Genomic DNA, 18,425 nt, shown 5'->3' with positions numbered 1-18,425 from the left:
GGTATGTGCTGGATTGCTTTTTATTTCTTCCTTTAAAAACTGACAAGTTTAGCACAATAATAGCCATTTCCAAAAGACAAGAGACTGCAGTTGCTTTTTTGCACAAATTTTTGCACAATTTTTGTGAAAACAAGGAATTACTCATCGAGTAAGAAACAGACCTTTGTTAATTGTATGCACATGATTTAATTGTAAGCACGTGACGAACATCGATTTATGCGAAATAAATGAAAGACATTAGTCTAAAATTCTAAATTTTAAAGATAAAAAAAAATTAAATTCATTTAACTTAAACAAGTTCACGATTTTTGGTAGACGTTTCTATTCGTGTTGTACATAATTGCTCAGTTATAAATTCGTGGGCGTATGTTATGTATATCATGTTGCACATCACAGACGTCCCCTTTACGTCTAATACGAGTTAATCGACCACAGCAAGTTTGCTGTCGTTCAACACATTGCCTGTCCGGCTATATTTTATTGTTAATCTACATTTTTGTACAAGGATTGTCAAGAACACTTGACACAATGCTAAAATTCAAAGCGGACGTGCTCGGATATATGGTCATGAATTGACCTCTCAGTGAGCTGGTGTTTTGATGTTGAACGCATGAACAGGCAGTACTGACACGACCACAAGGTCGTTTGTAGAGACTGTACATTTGCTTGATAAATGGACGCCTTCGAAGATTTCGAAGGATTTGATTGCTCAATATGTCTGGAACGATTGGATGAGACTTGCAAGGCATTGCCTTGTCAGCATACGTTTTGTAAAAGTTGCTTAAAATCTATCGTAGCTTCGAAGCAAGAATTACGTTGCCCCGAATGTCGTCGCCTTGTCACTGAAGATGTCGACGATTTACCAGGAAATATAATGTTGATACGTCTCTTGGAGGGGCTAAAAAATAGGCGCACGAAGAAAAAATTGGAAACAACGTTTGTCAGACCTGGGGTTTGTAAAGTTTATCATTCATGCAAAATAATTTCATTGAACTGTGAGCTATTGTTGTGCATGTGTGACTCAAGTGTTACTAGATTATGGTTTATCCATTACATTTTGCGTCTTTGCCTATGAATCGCTAAAATCGAAGAGTTTCTTTTAATCATAAATCTATTTGGGTGAGTGGCTTTGTATTATTGTGGCTCTGCGACCATGTCCTCTTTAAATGGCGTGTGTGTTTTTACTTGGTTTTGTTTGTAATCATCACTAATCAACGTAGTTCATATTTGATGAATTAGTAACTTGACCTCCTGATCTTATGTCGCAAATACTTAGCAATATTAAAGTTCTCACGAATTGGTTTCAAAGATCCAATCGCTTCCTTCGGTCAGAGCCAAGAAATTATTGATTGGTCGTGTTTAAAAAATTTCGTGGCGTTGAAATAAGCCACATTTCAAAAAAAGATGCAAAAATAGATTGTGAAATGTAATTTTATTGGTGATCGTGTTGAATGACTGATGTCAAATAAAACCATCCGATGGTATCGTACTTTGGTGCCCTGCTAACTAAAAATAACAGAAAATATGTGCTTAATAATGAAGCATTTGTCCACTCACTTCCGCGAAACAAATATTTAAAGCAATTTGCGTTTCTTTTACACAAAAATAACGATAAGGACATAATTTTAGTTTACAATTGACCTCATTTTAAAACTTCAATTGATGCGACAAGTTATGTATATGCAACATCCAGTGAAGGTTTTTCTCACACGATAGAATTTCATCATTGACATATTTTTCACTGTTTGTACTGGAAAGTTTCCATAATTTCGTAAAAGCACTATTGCCAATACACATTTAATATAAACAACAACTTTTTTGAAAATAGACATGTTTATGTATCATATTACATTTATATAAACCCTGTATCACCTATTATTTCACTCATACTGAAGATGGCATCATGAGATGTTGAAACATGTCTATTTTCAAAAAAGTTGTCGTTTATATTAAATGTGTACTGGAAAGGTTAAGAAGGCTCATCAAAAAGGGCTATGCATCCTGCAATAAACACAAGCATTTGCATCAGAAGAACGGAGAGTTTTTATAATCTTGTGCTTAAAGCTATGCTTATTTTGCAAGTGACGACCAGGCTTCAAGTTATCTGAAAATAGTTTCTTGCTTTGTACAAGAGTCTTCAAACACCGAGTACAGAACTTTTTATGTTCCACATATATATCACTTTTTATTTTATTACATTTAAAAATATATGGGTACAAATTAATTAGGCAAGGAAAAAGATATCATTATTGAAATCGCTCCACAGCCTTATTTTGCCTGTCTGTGCATAATGAATAGTACCTTTTATATTGATTTCATAACAACTATGTCTGGAAAGTTTGCCATTGCTTATACAATGGTGAACATTTTATAAATGAATGCAAACTGTGTATTCCAAGATAAATTAGTTTGTCTCTCGTTAAGTTCACTAGTTATTGAAGAAGCCTGTGGGCAAAATATGCTAATGTGCTGGGGGTGCGACAAGAAAGAAGGGGTTTGTCAACTGTTTTTCATTGTTTGTTTTCGCAATTTTTTATCACAATTTTATAGAAACCTCAAAAACTACTCATTGTTTATTTATATACTTGTTTATTTACCTATATTACATTTATTTATACTCAAGAGTGTTATAATGTATAGCAAAATTGCTCCAACTTTAACCTTATGAATATATTTGCTAGTATAAGTTTGTCTTTTATTAGTAGTTTTTGATATAACTATTATTTCTATATCGATTCAGTGTTTGAACTTATTTACCCATTATATACTGTGAATTATTTCACAACACATCAATGCACATTAATCGAATGATGTAAATATTGGAAATGCTTATAGCCATTTTCCTATTTCTTTTTTTGGGGGGATAAGTGTATTTGGAAATGAATATCTAAGTTAGAAAGTTGATATTGAAGTACTCAAAAAATTATAAAATATATTTTTATTTGATTTTTCTATTCTTGTAGTTGTACTGTACATTAAATGCTTTTACTTTGAAGAAATATTTACTAAAGATGAATTTTTATCGAGTATCTATGAGCATTCAATGAATAATTTAATCTTACTGAAGTTTATTTCAATGAAAAGCTTTAATGTTGTGAGTCAGAATGTCTATGCTTCACTATACCTTGTTTATCTTTCGTTGTCAATAATCCCATAAAAGTTGACAAACCGCATCTCCAATTTTTAAAGTTTATCCATAAAGATTTGAGCGTTTGTTTGGTTCATAGCATCATGTACATATAAATCTAACAGAAAAATTCCTCCTTTTAACTATTCTTTATCGATAAATTAATCAATAATTACAATTAATTAATTCTAATTTTTGAAGGAACTTTTTTTGTGCATTATTCCTATATTATTACCGTCCGGGCAGTCATCATTTGAAACGCCCGAAACTTTAACACGCATATCACACCCTCAAAATTGTCGACTTTAAAAGGACAGAATTTACGTGATGTGATCATGGCTCGTTGCGCTAAGTCTTTGAAACTGTTTTTAACACTTTTTGTTGAACATTGCCACGATGATTAATGTACAACATAAACGGTTAATTAGGAATAAATTTTAACATGTACTGTTGTAGTTACAACGATTTGTTCCACATATTATGCATGACTGATGTCAGTGTTTTTATTAACATAGATTCCATTCGATGAACCATGCGCTCGGGCGAAATTCTCCTACAACGCAAGAGAGCAAGGGTTGGTGTAATTATTACACTATACAACCACGAAAGAGTGTTGCGTCATACAAGCTTGGAGTGACTTTTTCGTTTAGGGATTTGACTATTAAACGAGGGGATTTGGTCGTTCTTCTGCAAAAAGTTGACGAAGATTGGTATATCGGCGAACTGTCGGGGAAGCAAGGATACGTGCCGGCAAATTTTGTTGAGGTATGAGAAAGAAGTACACCGTATGCTTAATGTTTATTAGCACAACATCTCTTTCTTCGATAATGAGTTTGACGTGTTTTTTGAGCAACACGTTGCCCGTCCGTGGTAATGAGGTCATCACAACATGAGTTGTATTCTTGCACGGATGGGCATGTTATTGTTGCTTCATCGGACTGTCTTTAACTAAGTTCTATATGTATTTGCTTTATGCATCTTCATCATGGAGTTATTCCACGATTGGCATTTGATCAACATGATCGAAGTTCGAAAACGCATTGGATGTTGTTGTTAGATTTTGAATGAAACATTTTTTCGACGACGAATTTCGTGCAACAAAATGTCTGTGTCATTATAGTAGACTGCGCAACATGGTGTGTCTATAAGCTATTATCGCAACATGTTGCAAAGTAAAGCCACGTGTTTCCAGCATGCCGTTCCTAGAAAACAAAGTCTGCGGCAAGTTTCAAAGAACTAGTTTAAGTTTAATGAAGAGCGTGATGAAATTTAGACATTTTTTTTCAATTTTCATCCCTTTTTATTCATACTCCTAGTCATAGCTATGCTCTTACCTCGCTAAAGCCAAGAGGTAGGAACGTCAAAGTAAAGAGACTGGGCACGAGGTTGCACGTCATTGTGGTGGATAAAAGGGCTTAAGACGGATTTGAAAATTTACATTTCTGATTTTGAGAAAACTGGGTTTAGTTGCCAGCAACGAATGTTTCGTAGAGGTTACGTTTCTCGTGTGCTTCAAAAACTCCTGAAAATAATAAACATGCCAAAACTCTATAAATTTTGACTTTATATTGTATTTTGTGTCTTTTCAAATGAAATATTAATACTTTCACCATTTGCTAAGCTTGTTTTTACACCAATTTAACTCAATGTCGAGGTCATCACGATAATAATTTTGAATTTTTTGTGTTTGGTACACGCATGCGTCGTTTGTAGTAATTACCTGAAACCACTGCTCGAAAAAGTAACTCATAATTCCATATTGCTCGTTAAAAATCTATATTTTTGTTCTTGAAAAATTCCAGAAAGTTGGGCATAAAATTCGTGAAAAGTTCCTAAATTCGCGATGTTCATTAAGAGTTCATAAAGAGAACGAAATGTTTACGAATCACTGTGAACTTTGTGAATGATGCAGAATTAATTTCATTAACATCATTCAGTCAACTAATTTTGAAGCTGTAATTTGTTGAATGGCTCAAAATAAATTCCTCTTTTAAAATAGTATGAATCTATATTTACTTCATGGTTTTATGTGTTTTTAGGTTATAAATCCTTTGCCAGCATTTTACGACACGAAGCGTGCTTTGGCAAAAGGTCTTCACGATTTTGAAGAAGGCGAAGAAGACGACTTACTTCATTTTAAACAGGTTTGCAAGAGATGACTTTAATAGAACTATCATCATGATGGCATCCCAGATTATTCAGAACAAAAATGATGGGTCTTGTTCACATTGATGGATTATCAGTTTTCAGTTATCCAGATGAACTTTTAGATTAGGTACTTTTTTGAAGTTGGAAGAAAACTCTTTAGTTGGTGAAACACAATTGTATTGGAATTGACTTTTAATTCGGGCGATTTTCACAACTCATTTTTATGTTAATGTGACATTTGCTACAAATTTTGCTTTCGTTATCTCCATCATACTTTGTTTTGTTGTATATAGTTTACATTAGAGTGAAATTATTACAGCACGGTCAAAATAGCTAACAGTTGTGTTTTGTTAAATATGACGCATTTTATGTAAGGGTGCTGCAACTATAAAGCTCTCGATGCAAACCCTGTTGATTAAGACATACTTGATGTAAGGGTGCTGCCATTATAAAGCTCTCGATGCATACTTCGCTGATTAAGACGTACTTGATGTAAGGGTGCTGCCATTATAAAGCTCTCGATGCAAAGTCTGTTGATTAAGACATACTTTGTGTAAGGGTGTTGCAAATATAAAGCTCTCGATGCATTCTCTGTTGATTAAGACATACTTTATGTAAGGGTGTTGCCATTATAAAGCTTTCGATGCAAAACTCCGCTGATTAAGACATACTTTATGTAAGGGTGTTGTCATTATAAAGCTCTCAATGCAAAACTCTGTTGATTAAGACATACTTTATGTTATGGTGTTGCAGATATAAAGCTCTCGATGCATACTTTATAGATTAAGGTATACCGTATTTTAGGGTGAGATTATAACGGTAACAAGAAGAGTTGATTCTAATTGGTGTGAAGGAAAGATCGGTTACCGTTGCGGAATTTTTCCTGTAAATTTTGTTGAGGTGTGTGCCACTTATTTGCAAAGCTGTCCGCAGACGTTATTGTGTTTGCTTTTTGAAAGTTGTTTTTGCTTTTTAAAAAGTATTATTTTTATTCAGCTAAATCGAGTGGCATCGCTAATGCCTTCTTCCAATGGAACGATAGCAGGACCACAAGCTCGCATGACACCCAATGTACCTCTCGGCTCGTTGTATGAACGAAAACCTCGACAGAAAGCTCAGCTTTACCAACCTCTCCAAAGGTCCTATTCAACCCCTCGCGAGACTATGGAAAGCTATGGACGAAAGGTCAGAGATTTCGGGTCTTCGACGAAATTTGCCGCTCCTGGTCGCCGTCGAGTGATGGGTTTAATTCATCGGCACTCCTTTGACGCGCTTTCGATCGACGATTCGCATGATTCTCGTGAACGCCAAGGGGAACGTCTTTTGTCTTCATTTCCAACAAACATTGAAAACAGTGAGCGACATCATTCGGTTGAATCACGTATATCCCAGGTAAATACAGGGGGGTGAAGACGGGGTGTTAAAGATGTAGTAGGTCATATCGAGACAGGAGGGGCAAATGAAGGCAGGGTGGAAAAATATATTTTTGAACCGTTGATAATTAGTTTTTTTGAAGGTGGTGTTTGTGAACATTGTGTGATTATTATAGTTTAGCAATGACAATGAGGGGGCATCTTTGAGTTTTTAGAGGAAGAAGGATGATAACTTATTTGATATCCATGTTAAGTATAAAGGCTGAAACACACTGGGCAGTCGCTTCAGTCGCGCGTCCAAAGCGAATTGATGCGCACGCGTCAGTCGCTTGAACGCTAGAAACACACATGCAGCGACCATCGCGACTTTTACCGTGGCGTCTATTGCACATGGCGGTGATTTTAGTTTGTTACAGACACAGATATCACTTAAACTTTTTATTCTGGCCTTTATTATAGCTACTAATATATGAATATTTACTCAGTACAAACTACTATGTGGAGAAAAGAGAACAAGCCAGTTAAAACACGCCAATATGATCATAGTCCATACGCCATTACGCGTATATTGTGGATAATCTTATTGTGCGCACTTAGGTTGTGCATTAGGGTTCCAGTTTGTAGCTCCTATTGTCCCTATTTGATATGTCATATAAAACTGAAAGATTCCACTATATATTGCCTTCGTTTTCCAAGGTATAATCTATAAATTTCGTATGATGCTTATGACAAGAAATATGATATGCATTTAGGAAGTTAAAATGTATCTATTGCCAATCAGTGTAAAGCGACTGAAGCGACCAAAGTCAAAAGTTCAACATGTTGAACTTTCAAAGCGACTAGCTGACGCGACTACGCTACTAGCTTAGTAACCACGCAAAGCGGTAGTTTTAGACGCGCGACTAAAGCGACTGCCTAGTGTGTTTCAGCCTTAATGGTCAAAACATTTAGATTTTATATTTCTTTTCCAATGCATTATTGTGTCCTAGGATAATCAAACTGAAACAACCTTACAACAGAATAATGATCCAAGTGGCGAATTGTAAGTATGAACTCTTCCCAAAAGAAGATATGATATTTTGTGATTGTATTTGCGTTCACTATGTATTGAATGTGTTGCCATTTTCGCTTTTTTTGGAGTGTTATACCATTGTACAACAGTATATATGTGTTCTTCTTGCTTTATGGCGTGACAATAAAAGTGTTTAGGGGAGAGACATATCGCAGTAGTATGTCAAACATAGAGTTATATGTGGACATTGACATGCTTTCAAAAATGTTAGGCACCGCATCCCCCGTTTTCAACTGCCCTATCTTGGATTCATCTGTAAAAACAACTTAGTGTGGCATTGTGTCCAATAATAATTTGTTTTTTTGAAAACACGTTGTAATACGATTCGTTTTGTAAAAGCGTGGTCAGTTTAACAATTTTAACAATTTGCGCGTTTAAATAACATGAAGTTACGAAAATGATTTGCATCGGGGAGTATATTTCTAGCCTAATGAGGATGTAGACATGTCAGTCAAGAGTTCTTCACAGGACTGCACTGACCTGCACGATCAATATCTTCAAACATATATCTTTATTGATTTGTTTTGTTTAAATAAGAATTTATGTAAAGCTCTCTTTTATTATCGTCTCGAGTGGTGGGCATATTTTTTTCTTACATATTTTCTTTTCTGTGCTTTTTCGTAGATACGTAGCTGTGTATCAGTACCGACCACAAAAGGATGACGAGCTTGAGCTGCGCTGTGGAGCACATTATAACGTTATAGAAAAACGCTCAGATGGTTGGTTCAAAGGTTTTCCCGCACAAGAAAGACAAGTCGTTGGCCATTTTCCGGGAAATTATGTTCGCCCTGTCAGGTGAAAAACAGATTACAATAAGTTAGGCATATTCTTGCCTAACTTATTGTATCGTGCAAGCAGACTTCTACGAATTATTTCTGCGAAAACTTATTTCCAAAAAAACGAACAACATTGATATTGTGGAAAATGAATGAAATAGAAAATGTTGCAAGATTTTGCTGGCTACGTTGTTGAACACCATTGTCATTAAAATTATCTCAAATCTTATCCATCTATAATGGACCACTGACCTGTGTGTCAATTACCTGTTTGGACGTACAATCTGCACCAGCGGATGATGAGGATGTCAGCTTGGTGTCATCATATAGGCATTATTTTCAACAAATCGACATTCTATAATGTGGAAAATTTCTTCCGTTTTTTTGAAAATTCTGTAGTGACAATTGTTGTTGAAATATATGCTGGATCTTCATGTTTGTTTCTGTTTCATTTTTTAGCACCACAACTGCGAATGGGGAAAGTATAACGGACAAGGGAATGTCGTTAATTCAGAGACGTTTTCATAAGAGCCATTCACAAACTCTGTTAAAACCTAGTGTAAATGCATTGGTAGTTCCCAGACCTCGACCGTTTTCAGATATCAGCAATGACTTGAACGATAAGTCTGTGTTACCACCCCCTCTTACTCCGCCTTTAGTTGCAGCTAAACCGCCCGTAAGTTCATACAAATGTAAAGTTTCTGTCATCGAGCTTTTTGTACATGTACATAGAGCGAAAGAAATAATTGCGATTTACTCCGGCTAATATATTACACGCACCTCTGATCTTGCTGTGTAAATAATCTCTTGACACGTGATATTGTTATGAAAACTTGTGTCATTTTGTGATTTACGTTTTAGTTTGATCGAGTGTTATTTTTTCAGAAACATTCTTTGTTTTGGAAACTAAATATTGGTAAAAAGAAAGATCGCCACAGTGTTCAAACGTTGCAGAGGTAAAAGTTTCAATACATTTCAGTCAAACTTTGGTTAGATAAATGATTATAGTTATATGTATTAGATGCTGTCTTTCCCAAAAATGACTTTACATTTTATTAATTTATTTGATGGTTATTTTTGGTCCAGACATCAACTATGCATTTACTTTACACCTTAGCGAGAAAACATCTGTTCATCAACCAGCAGCAGACGGAGTCATACCTGCAGGGGCCACCTCTTCTTCAAAAATTGTTAATACAGCCCTGCATTCTAAAACTAAGGTATGAATATTGCATGCTAACATTTTTCGCCCCGTCCACCTAACGCCGGTTTCATAGCACGAAATCAAATTAAGTATTTTCAAATTTTCTTTGAGCTTTCACCCCCACTCCCCCCTCTCGAGCCCATGTGGTAGGTAAGATTTTAGTTTCAAAATAACATTCATTGAAGGTACACTAAATACAAGATAATTTATTGTATACTTCCTTTCTCTGCCCTAGAAAAAAAGTAGAAAGCCTCCTCCAAAACATTTGGTAATTTCCTAACAATCTTCACCATTAATGTTTTATGTTGACAGGTAGAGACGAGGCAGACACCGATATACAGCTGCAACGTCAAAGAAAAGTATGTAAACGATAAATGTTTAATTCCTGGGATAGAGCTTACATGCATTTATTTTCTGCCAAACTGTCTACATTTTTTTTTTGATGTTTCAAGTTAAAAAGTATGAACAATTTATAAATTGGCAATCAAAAAGAACCGCTCATTGGCAAAAATAAGGTTAATAGGGTAACATTGCGACAGAGTGCCAAGGCATTAGGTACAAGTTACTCGACAAAAAAAGTATAATTAATAACTGCTTTAGTTATTAATTATACTCTTGTCTACTCTTTTTTAGTTACAGCTTTGCATCGGTTAGACATGCTCTCTGTCAAGTAAATCAGTCTTTGGCGTTAATCACTATAATCATCACTATTTACAAAATTACTGAGGAAATGTTTAGCAGTACTTTTCGAGTGCCTGTGTATGAATGTTTATTCATTAAAAATGCTATGCCACATACATTTTAGAGTTTTTGAACTTTTCCAAACTGATAAAGTTTATGCTTCCCAATTAGTGCATGGAATAAAATGTATGGGATTTCACAGCATGCTCTTTTGTTTGAAGTAGCTATATAATACTCCATTGGCGTAGGCCTTGTGTACTTACGTGATAATTTTGTATTGACTTATGCTGAGGTTATTCACGTGATACCCTTTCCATGACGTAGGCGTGGGATATTCACGTGATATCATTCCATTGACGCAGGCTCTAATGGAGTGTTTTCATCGGTAGCAATGTTGGGGGGAAATCTCAAACAGTGAAAAGAATTTATCCTAATTTCATTCTCTGCATGTTGAGCATCGGTACTTTGATGTACTTCACCTTCTACGTCACATGCTATAGTTTTTTTTGTAACTTAAAGGTATTTAGTGATAGCAGACTATCCTCCAATCGGCCCCATGGAATTAGAGTTAAAATGTGGTGATGTTGTCTATGTGACAAAAAAGACTGAAAATGGCTGGTTTCATGGGTCATTGGAAAGGAATGGGAAAGTCGGCTATGTTCCAAGTAGTTTCCTGGAAAAGATAGTGGGTAATTTGATTTGAGTGCGTTTATTTGGTCGTCTGTACCTTGGATCCCGGCATAATTTTTTTTCAATAATTTTAATAGTTATAGTAAACTATACAGTATTGTAGTATTGTACAGTTGAACTAAATGAATAGCGTAGAAATCTTTAACCATTTTGTGATTAATTTTGTAGCATAATTGAACTCTGTTTGAAGTCAAACTTAATACATGTGGTCATTAAAAGATACTAATGGGCACAAGTTGAAAGAGAATTTAATTGTCTTATTTTTGCAAAATCTGTTGCAACAGGCTAAAAAAAGGCGTTCATTCTAATGTTACTGTTTACATAGAAATTGAGCTTTAACCTCCGTTTTTATTTATTTTCATTTTTTTGTGTCATATTAGTCGTGATCACATGATGGAGTAAACCAACAGCATGAATATTATTAGAATTTCATTGTTATATGATAACCTTTAGAATTTGAGCGATTGCATTGGTCGAGAGCTATGATCTCGCCTCGGCCGCCCGTGGCCGTTTTTTTAGTTCTTTTCACAAATGACGTTATACCCGTGTATCAACTGAACAGGCAACGGTTAAATGTAATCTATTTGTTAATTTAAGCCTCGGCTCAATTAAACAGGCAATGAAGACACCGTAAACTGGAGCAGAGGCTGCAAAGCGAAGAGGCATAGGCGATGTAAATAATGACGTCATCAGCCACCCATTGGGTTGAAGTTATACGAGCTACGTTTTCTGGTGATATAATACCATATTATTTTAGTTGAACGCGTTTCGGTTAAACAATAAGCTCTTAAATTGCGTTGTCTTGGCTAAAATTGACTTCACTTCTCATTGAAAGTGCAATTATGGGTTCCTATTTACTGATAGTAACCTTTGTGATGGGATTGTGTGTTAATTGCGGTGCTTTACACTATAATATAGCAACGTTTAGTCAGGTTGTTGATCATTTTAATTGGAATATCAATTTGACGTTTGAGCAGCGATACCTGTATTCAAATGTGTACTGGCATGCTGATGGACCGTTTGTGGTTTACACTGGTAACGAAGGTAACGTTGAAGGCTACTGGGAAAACACGGGATTTGCCTTTGAAATCGCTAAGCAGTTAAATGGATACATCCTTTTCATAGAGCACAGGTATTACGGACATTCTCTACCTTTCGGCCAAAAGTCTTTTTGATCATGACAAAATTGGTTATTTATCGATAGAGCAGGCTATTGCGGACTATGCTGTAGTGATACAACACATTAAGAAAAAGCTGGGAGCTACAGAAAATGCCGTGATTGCTTTGGGTGGAAGTTATGGTGGAATGCTAAGTGCTTATTTACGATTTAAATATCCTAATGTTGTGGACGCAGCTTTGGCAGCGAGCTCCCATATACCTCGCAGCAGGTTTAGCAAATAACCATTCATTTTGGGAGGTGGTGACCGCTGACTTTAAGGCTGCGAACGAGCAATGTCCTAGTAGAGTACAGACTGCTTTTTTGGAATTGAAAAAACTTCGCGATTCTGGTCAATTGGTGGAGATTTCAAAGAAATTTCGACTTTGCTCCAACTTGGTTTCTGACAAGCAAGTTGACTATCTCATTGGTTGGATAAGAAATGCGTTTGCAAGCATGTGCATGGGTGATTATCCATACTCCGCTTCTTTCTTTGGAAATCTCCCAGCAAATCCAGTTAATGTTTCCGCCAATCTCATCATGCAAGCGGAAGATGCTCTCGAAGGACTAGTCCTTGGTACTGGACTCTTCTACAACAGCACAAATAACAATACTTTATCATGTTTTGATCCATTTACAGAGTATTACTTTTGTTCTGATCCGACGGGTTGTGGATTGGGTCCAAACAGTTTGTCATGGGACTACCAGGCTTGTACAGAGATACTCCTTTCTAGCGGTACGAATAATATCACGGATATGTTTACACCGTTACCTTGGACACTAGACATGAGAGCAGAGTATTGTTTAAAGACATGGGGTATCAGGCAAAGACCTGGTTGGTTCGCCACTTCACTGTGGGGGAATTCTATCCAATCTGCATCTAACATTATTTTTTCAAATGGTGAGCTTGATCCATGGAAAAACGGTGGAGTTTTAGAGTCTCTCTCGGATACAATTATTGCTTTATTGATAGACGGTGCAGCGCATCATCTTGACTTGAGATCAGCCAACCCGAAAGATCCTCCGGCTGTTGTTGCTGCAAGAGAAGCTGAGCTGTTTTTCTTGAAGAAATGGATTTCAAGCGCAAGAGAAAATCATAAAATAACATAAACGTTCCGTGTTTTTGTTGAGCGAATAGTTAAAAAAACAACTATCGTGATCTTTGGTCTGATTTATTCGTATTATTACAAGTTTAACACAGCATTTTGTAGAATTTTAATAAATTAATACTAAATCTGTCGAATTGAGTGATGTGGTTTGTCATCAACTGAATAAATTTGCACCGTGGGCTTATCTTGATGATAGATAGAAGTCAAACCCAGTTGTTATGAATATTTTTTTATCCAACATAATTTTGGTCGTAAGAGTCCATGTGTTTTTGCGCGGTTATTGTTTTAAGTTTTTCGTAAAACTAAATTTCTTGATATTAGTTGGTTTGTTGCTGCAGTTGAAAAATTTGCCGGCTGATTTCGTGCTTTTTCATCCAAGTATTTATTTAAAGTTATATGAATAACGAAAATTAAAATTAATGAAAACGAAGATGAAGTTCACCAAAAGTCTGAAGTATCAGTCGGGAAATAATTTCGGGATGCCAAGTACGATAAAATTGTTCGACTATTTGTTCATTAAAGAGCAATAAATGTATTATGCTATCACTAAAAATCACTATTACTTTACTTACAATTTTATCAAACAGTGTTTTTGAACTCGAAATTTTCGTTGTTTTAGATTATTTGTATTTTTCAAAAAATAGCTTTCTATCGTTTCTTAATACATTTTCAGACAGTAAAAATAGATTATTTTAATTCCCAATCATTGGAATCCCCTGCAGTTATCCTGGCATTGTAATTATTTCTAGCCATTTTTCCTGTCCATTTTTTATTTTTTTCAATCATTCATCTTCAACAAAAACACGGAACGTTCATATAATTTTATGATTTTCTCTTGCGCTTAAAATCCATTTTTTCAAGAAAAACAGCTCAGCTTCTCTTGCAGCGACAACAGCCGGAGGATCTTTCGGGTTGGGTGATCTCAAGTCAAGATGATGCGCTGCACCGTCTATCAATAAAGCAATAATTGTATCCGAGAGAGACTCTAAAACTCCACCGTTTTTCCATGGATCAAGCTCACCATTTGAAAAAATAATGTTAGATGCAGATTGGATAGAATTCCCCCACAGTGAAGTGGCGAACCAACCCGGTCTTTGCCCGATACCCCATGTCTTTAAACAATACTCTGCTCTCATGTCTAGTGTCCAAGGTAACGGTGCAAACATATCCGTGATATTATTCGTACCGCTAGAAAGGAGTATCTCTGTACAAGCCTGGTAGTCCCATGACAAACTGTTTGGACCCAATCCACAACCCGTCGGATCAGAACAAAAGTAATACTCTGTAAATGGATCAAAACATGATAAAGTATTGTTATTTGTGCTGTTGTAGAAGAGTCCAGTACCAAGGACTAGTCCTTCGAGAGCATCTTCCGCTTGCATGATGAGATTGGCGGAAACATTAACTGGATTTGCTGGGAGATTTCCAAAGAAAGAAGCGGAGTATGGATAATCACCCATGCACATGCTTGCAAACGCATTTCTTATCCAACCAATGAGATAGTCAACTTGCTTGTCAGAAACCAAGTTGGAGCAAAGTCGAAATTTCTTTGAAATCTCCACCAATTGACCAGAATCGCGAAGTTTTTTCAATTCCAAAAAAGCAGTCTGTACTCTACTAGGACATTGCTCGTTCGCAGCCTTAAAGTCAGCGGTCACCACCTCCCAAAATGAATGGTTATTTGCTAAACCTGCTGCGAGGTATATGGGAGCGCTCGCTGCCAAAGCTGCGTCCACAACATTAGGATATTTAAATCGTAAATAAGCACTTAGCATTCCACCATAACTTCCACCCAAAGCAATCACGGCATTTTCTGTAGCTCCCAGCTTTTTCTTAATGTGTTGTATCACTACAGCATAGTCCGCAATAGCCTGCTCTATCGATAAATAACCAATTTTGTCATGATCAAAAGACTTTTGGCCGAAAGGTAGAGAATGTCCGTAATACCTGTGCTCTATGAAAAGGATGTATCCATTTAACTGCTTAGCGATTTCAAAGGCAAATCCCGTGTTTTCCCAGTAGCCTTCAACGTTACCTTCGTTACCAGTGTAAACCACAAACGGTCCATCAGCATGCCAGTACACATTTGAATACAGGTATCGCTGCTCAAACGTCAAATTGATATTCCAATTAAAATGATCTACAACCTGACTAAACGTTGCTATATTATAGTTTAACACACCGCAATTAACACACGATCCCATCACGAAGATTACTATCAGTAAATATGAACCCATAATTACACTTTTAACGAGGAGAGTAACAAATGCACTGTTTCTGTCTGGTTTTTCATGCTCTTTGCTTTTGTGTATACTTCATGTAAGTAAGAGTTGTAAATCCATTCTGAGATGCAACACATGGTCATGACACGGTGTGACAGTGGTCACGAACTGTCTTGCCAGTAATGGTAAGGTTAAAGTTGCTGGTTCATAACTTTTAACTAATATATTTTCTTAAGACTCTAGTGCACCATTTTTTGGAGTTATATAATATATTTATGTATGATTTATTGAGATTTGAATCAGTTGATTACATAAATGTAAAGTAATTTTTGTTATAGGGAATTTGAGATCATTTCATCTTATCATTATTACAATTTGATTTTCTTATGTTTAACTCTTCTTCCAGAATTAAAATATGGCTTAAACATCTTGTAGATCTGTGAGGAATACTAGTCAAATTTGATGTGCACGACAAGTGTGTGCTCTGATGACTCATGACCGAAAGCGATTTATGTTTGATGTTGTTGGTGAAAATTGTTTGTTTGTTGTTTAGTAACATGTGTTTGTTTTACTCTTGTCTTGCCCTATGTCTATAATATGTTTCTGTTCTGTTATATGTACAATATTGTGTTATTATAATTCATTGAGTCATGATGAGATTCTGGTAATGAATATGATCCGATTATGGCTATCATTTGTGATCGAACACTGAAAAAGATTACATTGTTAATCTATGAAATGTCTCTGAACTCAACAATTCTGATATATCTGGGTCTATTGACTTTATACAATAGATCCAATCTCAAAAGTATGTAATCTGTGTATCTCATACTTGACATTGTGTATTAAATGTGAATTTTTTGGTTTGAATTGTAATTTTGATATGCAATGTGATATGTTCAAAGTTTACATGGCAAAATAAAGCAAAGATTCTTTGTCAGCAAGTGATTAAAAAGGTAATTAAATTAATAGGGAAGTGAATTGCTGGTTTTTAAGTTTAATATGTTGATATGTGAAGAAAATCTTTGAAGGAAATCATGTCATTACTTTCTCATGTCAAAGCTAGGATTGTTGCCTTTTTATTCATTTCTTTTTATCAATGGGATTAAGATCTACATTTAATATAAACAATAAGTTTTTTGAATATAGACATGTTTTGACATCTCATGATGCCATCTTCAGTATGAGTGAAATAGATGATACAAGGTTATAAACTAGTTAGTTAATAATATGCTCGGACGCTCCCCATTAATTTAACTTATTTCCTTTTTATTGTTGTAATTTATGTATCATTACTTTTATATAAACCTTGTATCACCTATTATTTCACTCATACTGAAGACGGCATCATGAGATGTCAAAACATGTCGATTTTCAACAAACTTGTCGTTTATATTAAATGTGCATTGGCAATAGTGCTTTTACGAAATTAAGATCTACATTGACCAATCTTTTGCATTAGCATATCAAACCAACTCTAACCCTGACTGCAGAGAAGTGCAATGGGTAAGCCAAGATTTATCAAGTCACAAGTTTCAGCGCACCCAAATTGTTAAGCGGAAAACAAAAATGTTACTCAAACAAAGGCGCTTGGGCACATTTGTGCCCCTGGTTTGATATTTTCCAACATTCCATCCCCGATAACTTGGCAAAATCGGACATACTCTGTAGTCTGGACTGTCACTGAAGAAATTCTTGTGGTTTTTTATTCATGTTTGTTAACAGACAAAATTTACTTTCCAGCCATGAGTTTTTAAATTGTTTTATTTCATCTCAATTCTTAAATATTGCTACATTGTGACCTGGTTCAAACTCTTGAAAAATTATGGTCAATTGTCAATTTAGTATCAATAATAGCTGTTGGAATTGGGGGACAAATTGTTGTAAGTTTTTATGAAGTGAAGCAAACATGAAAAGTGTTAGTATAATTGAATCACATTAACAACACTAACTATGTAGAATGCCAACACCAAAACAGTGTCGAATTATAAAACAGTGTCACTTTAACAGTGTCAAATTTTGCTACTTTGCTTTGACTGGAACAAAATGTTCATAGTAGCTTTTTGTATGATCAGTCATAATATCCTGTATGCATCCTGGTAACATAGTGGTGAGAGTTCCTGGGGAACCACCATACATTGTGTATGGTGGTACAACAGTTTCTGGTGGAAGTACTGTATTATCTGCAATGGCACAACAGTCTTTGAGGATAGAACGTCGACCAATAACACAGTTCTTTCCAATATGGACATATGATCCAACTTGTGCAGCATTGATAACACAATCTTCTTCAATGAAAACATTATCACCAATATGCAATGGGAAAAATGCAACTCCTTTGCTGAACTTCTTAAATGGCGGCCGTATCACGGATCTTTTACTGATTACACAATTTCTCCCAATCCTGACATTAGCAAGGTCTCCTCGTATGATGCAATCCGACATAATTATCGTTTTTCCATTAAGTACAATATTTTGACTACCACACAAGACTGACTGTCGACTCACTTTATTCCCAGATGCAGTTTCAATGTACTCATCCTTACTGTAATGGATGTCTTTCAGTTCCATTTGAAAAAAATCTTAGTCCTAGAAAAGCAAGACTGTCTAAATGTTTGTCTGTAAAATTATACACACAGTAACGTCAAATAAATATCTAGCCGATCGAAAGTTATACTTATCGTTAATGGTTAAATGACGAATTCTTATAAAATACCTGAATATCTAAATTCTAAAAATTGTATTTTGCGATAAAAATTTTAATTTTTTAAATAATTATAACGATGAGCCCGCAATCACTACATTGCAAACTGTGAGAAGCTTAACTTCATATAAAAAAAATGATGTTTCATAAATTCCCGCCAAAA

General features: G+C 35.5%; 4 protein-coding genes across 4 annotated transcripts; 2 read left to right on the top strand and 2 right to left on the bottom strand.

The window, feature by feature from the left end:
* Positions 1-400: 400 nt before the first annotated feature.
* LOC124445784 (E3 ubiquitin-protein ligase SH3RF1-like) lies at positions 401-11,303 on the top strand. Its single transcript, XM_046996554.1, has 13 exons — positions 401-952; positions 3,643-3,701; positions 3,778-3,892; positions 5,167-5,271; positions 6,080-6,175; positions 6,272-6,667; positions 7,638-7,690; positions 8,345-8,515; positions 8,956-9,172; positions 9,382-9,452; positions 9,614-9,716; positions 10,013-10,059; positions 10,901-11,303. The coding sequence occupies exons 1-13, from the start codon at positions 674-676 to the stop codon at positions 11,082-11,084; spliced, it is 1,896 nt and encodes a 631-aa protein (XP_046852510.1). The 5' UTR covers positions 401-673; the 3' UTR covers positions 11,085-11,303.
* Positions 11,304-11,539: 236 nt separating this feature from the next.
* LOC124445785 (dipeptidyl peptidase 2-like) lies at positions 11,540-13,470 on the top strand. Its single transcript, XM_046996555.1, is given in 3 exon segments — positions 11,540-12,240; positions 12,242-12,435; positions 12,437-13,470. Coding segments are annotated over 3 exon segments (1,422 nt in total). The 5' UTR covers positions 11,540-11,913; the 3' UTR covers positions 13,338-13,470.
* A 374-nt stretch (positions 13,471-13,844) lies between these two features.
* On the bottom strand, positions 13,845-15,628 carry LOC124445786 (dipeptidyl peptidase 2-like). The gene has a single exon (XM_046996556.1). The coding sequence runs from the start codon at positions 15,571-15,573 to the stop codon at positions 14,149-14,151; it is 1,425 nt and encodes a 474-aa protein (XP_046852512.1). The 5' UTR covers positions 15,574-15,628; the 3' UTR covers positions 13,845-14,148.
* A 1,676-nt stretch (positions 15,629-17,304) lies between these two features.
* Positions 17,305-18,322, bottom strand: LOC124445787 (dynactin subunit 5-like). The gene is made up of 2 exons (XM_046996557.1): positions 18,275-18,322; positions 17,305-18,147 (listed from the first exon to the last, which is right to left on the bottom strand). Exon 2 carries the CDS (start codon positions 18,127-18,129, stop codon positions 17,581-17,583), a length of 549 nt encoding a protein of 182 aa, XP_046852513.1. The 5' UTR covers positions 18,130-18,147; positions 18,275-18,322; the 3' UTR covers positions 17,305-17,580.
* Between the last annotated feature and the right edge of the window lie 103 nt (positions 18,323-18,425).

Source organism: Xenia sp. Carnegie-2017, unplaced genomic scaffold, assembly GCF_021976095.1.
Source record: "Xenia sp. Carnegie-2017 unplaced genomic scaffold, XeniaSp_v1 HiC_scaffold_22, whole genome shotgun sequence".
In the NCBI taxonomy this organism is placed as follows: Eukaryota; Metazoa; Cnidaria; class Anthozoa; order Malacalcyonacea; family Xeniidae; genus Xenia; species Xenia sp. Carnegie-2017.
This window is presented reverse-complemented; position numbering and strand designations above follow the sequence as displayed.

Bases quoted from the DNA above. Each gene is read 5' to 3' on its own strand.
- LOC124445784 (XM_046996554.1), top strand. From the start codon at position 674: ATGGACGCCTTCGAAGATTTCGAAGGATTTGATTGCTCAATATGTCTG. The intron at 5,272-6,079 runs GTTTGCAAGAGA...ACCGTATTTTAG, and splicing joins ACTTACTTCATTTTAAACAG to GGTGAGATTATAACGGTAAC. The intron at 9,453-9,613 runs GTAAAAGTTTCA...TTTACACCTTAG, and splicing joins AGTGTTCAAACGTTGCAGAG to CGAGAAAACATCTGTTCATC.
- LOC124445786 (XM_046996556.1), bottom strand. From the start codon at position 15,573: ATGGGTTCATATTTACTGATAGTAATCTTCGTGATGGGATCGTGTGTT.
- LOC124445787 (XM_046996557.1), bottom strand. From the start codon at position 18,129: ATGGAACTGAAAGACATCCATTACAGTAAGGATGAGTACATTGAAACT.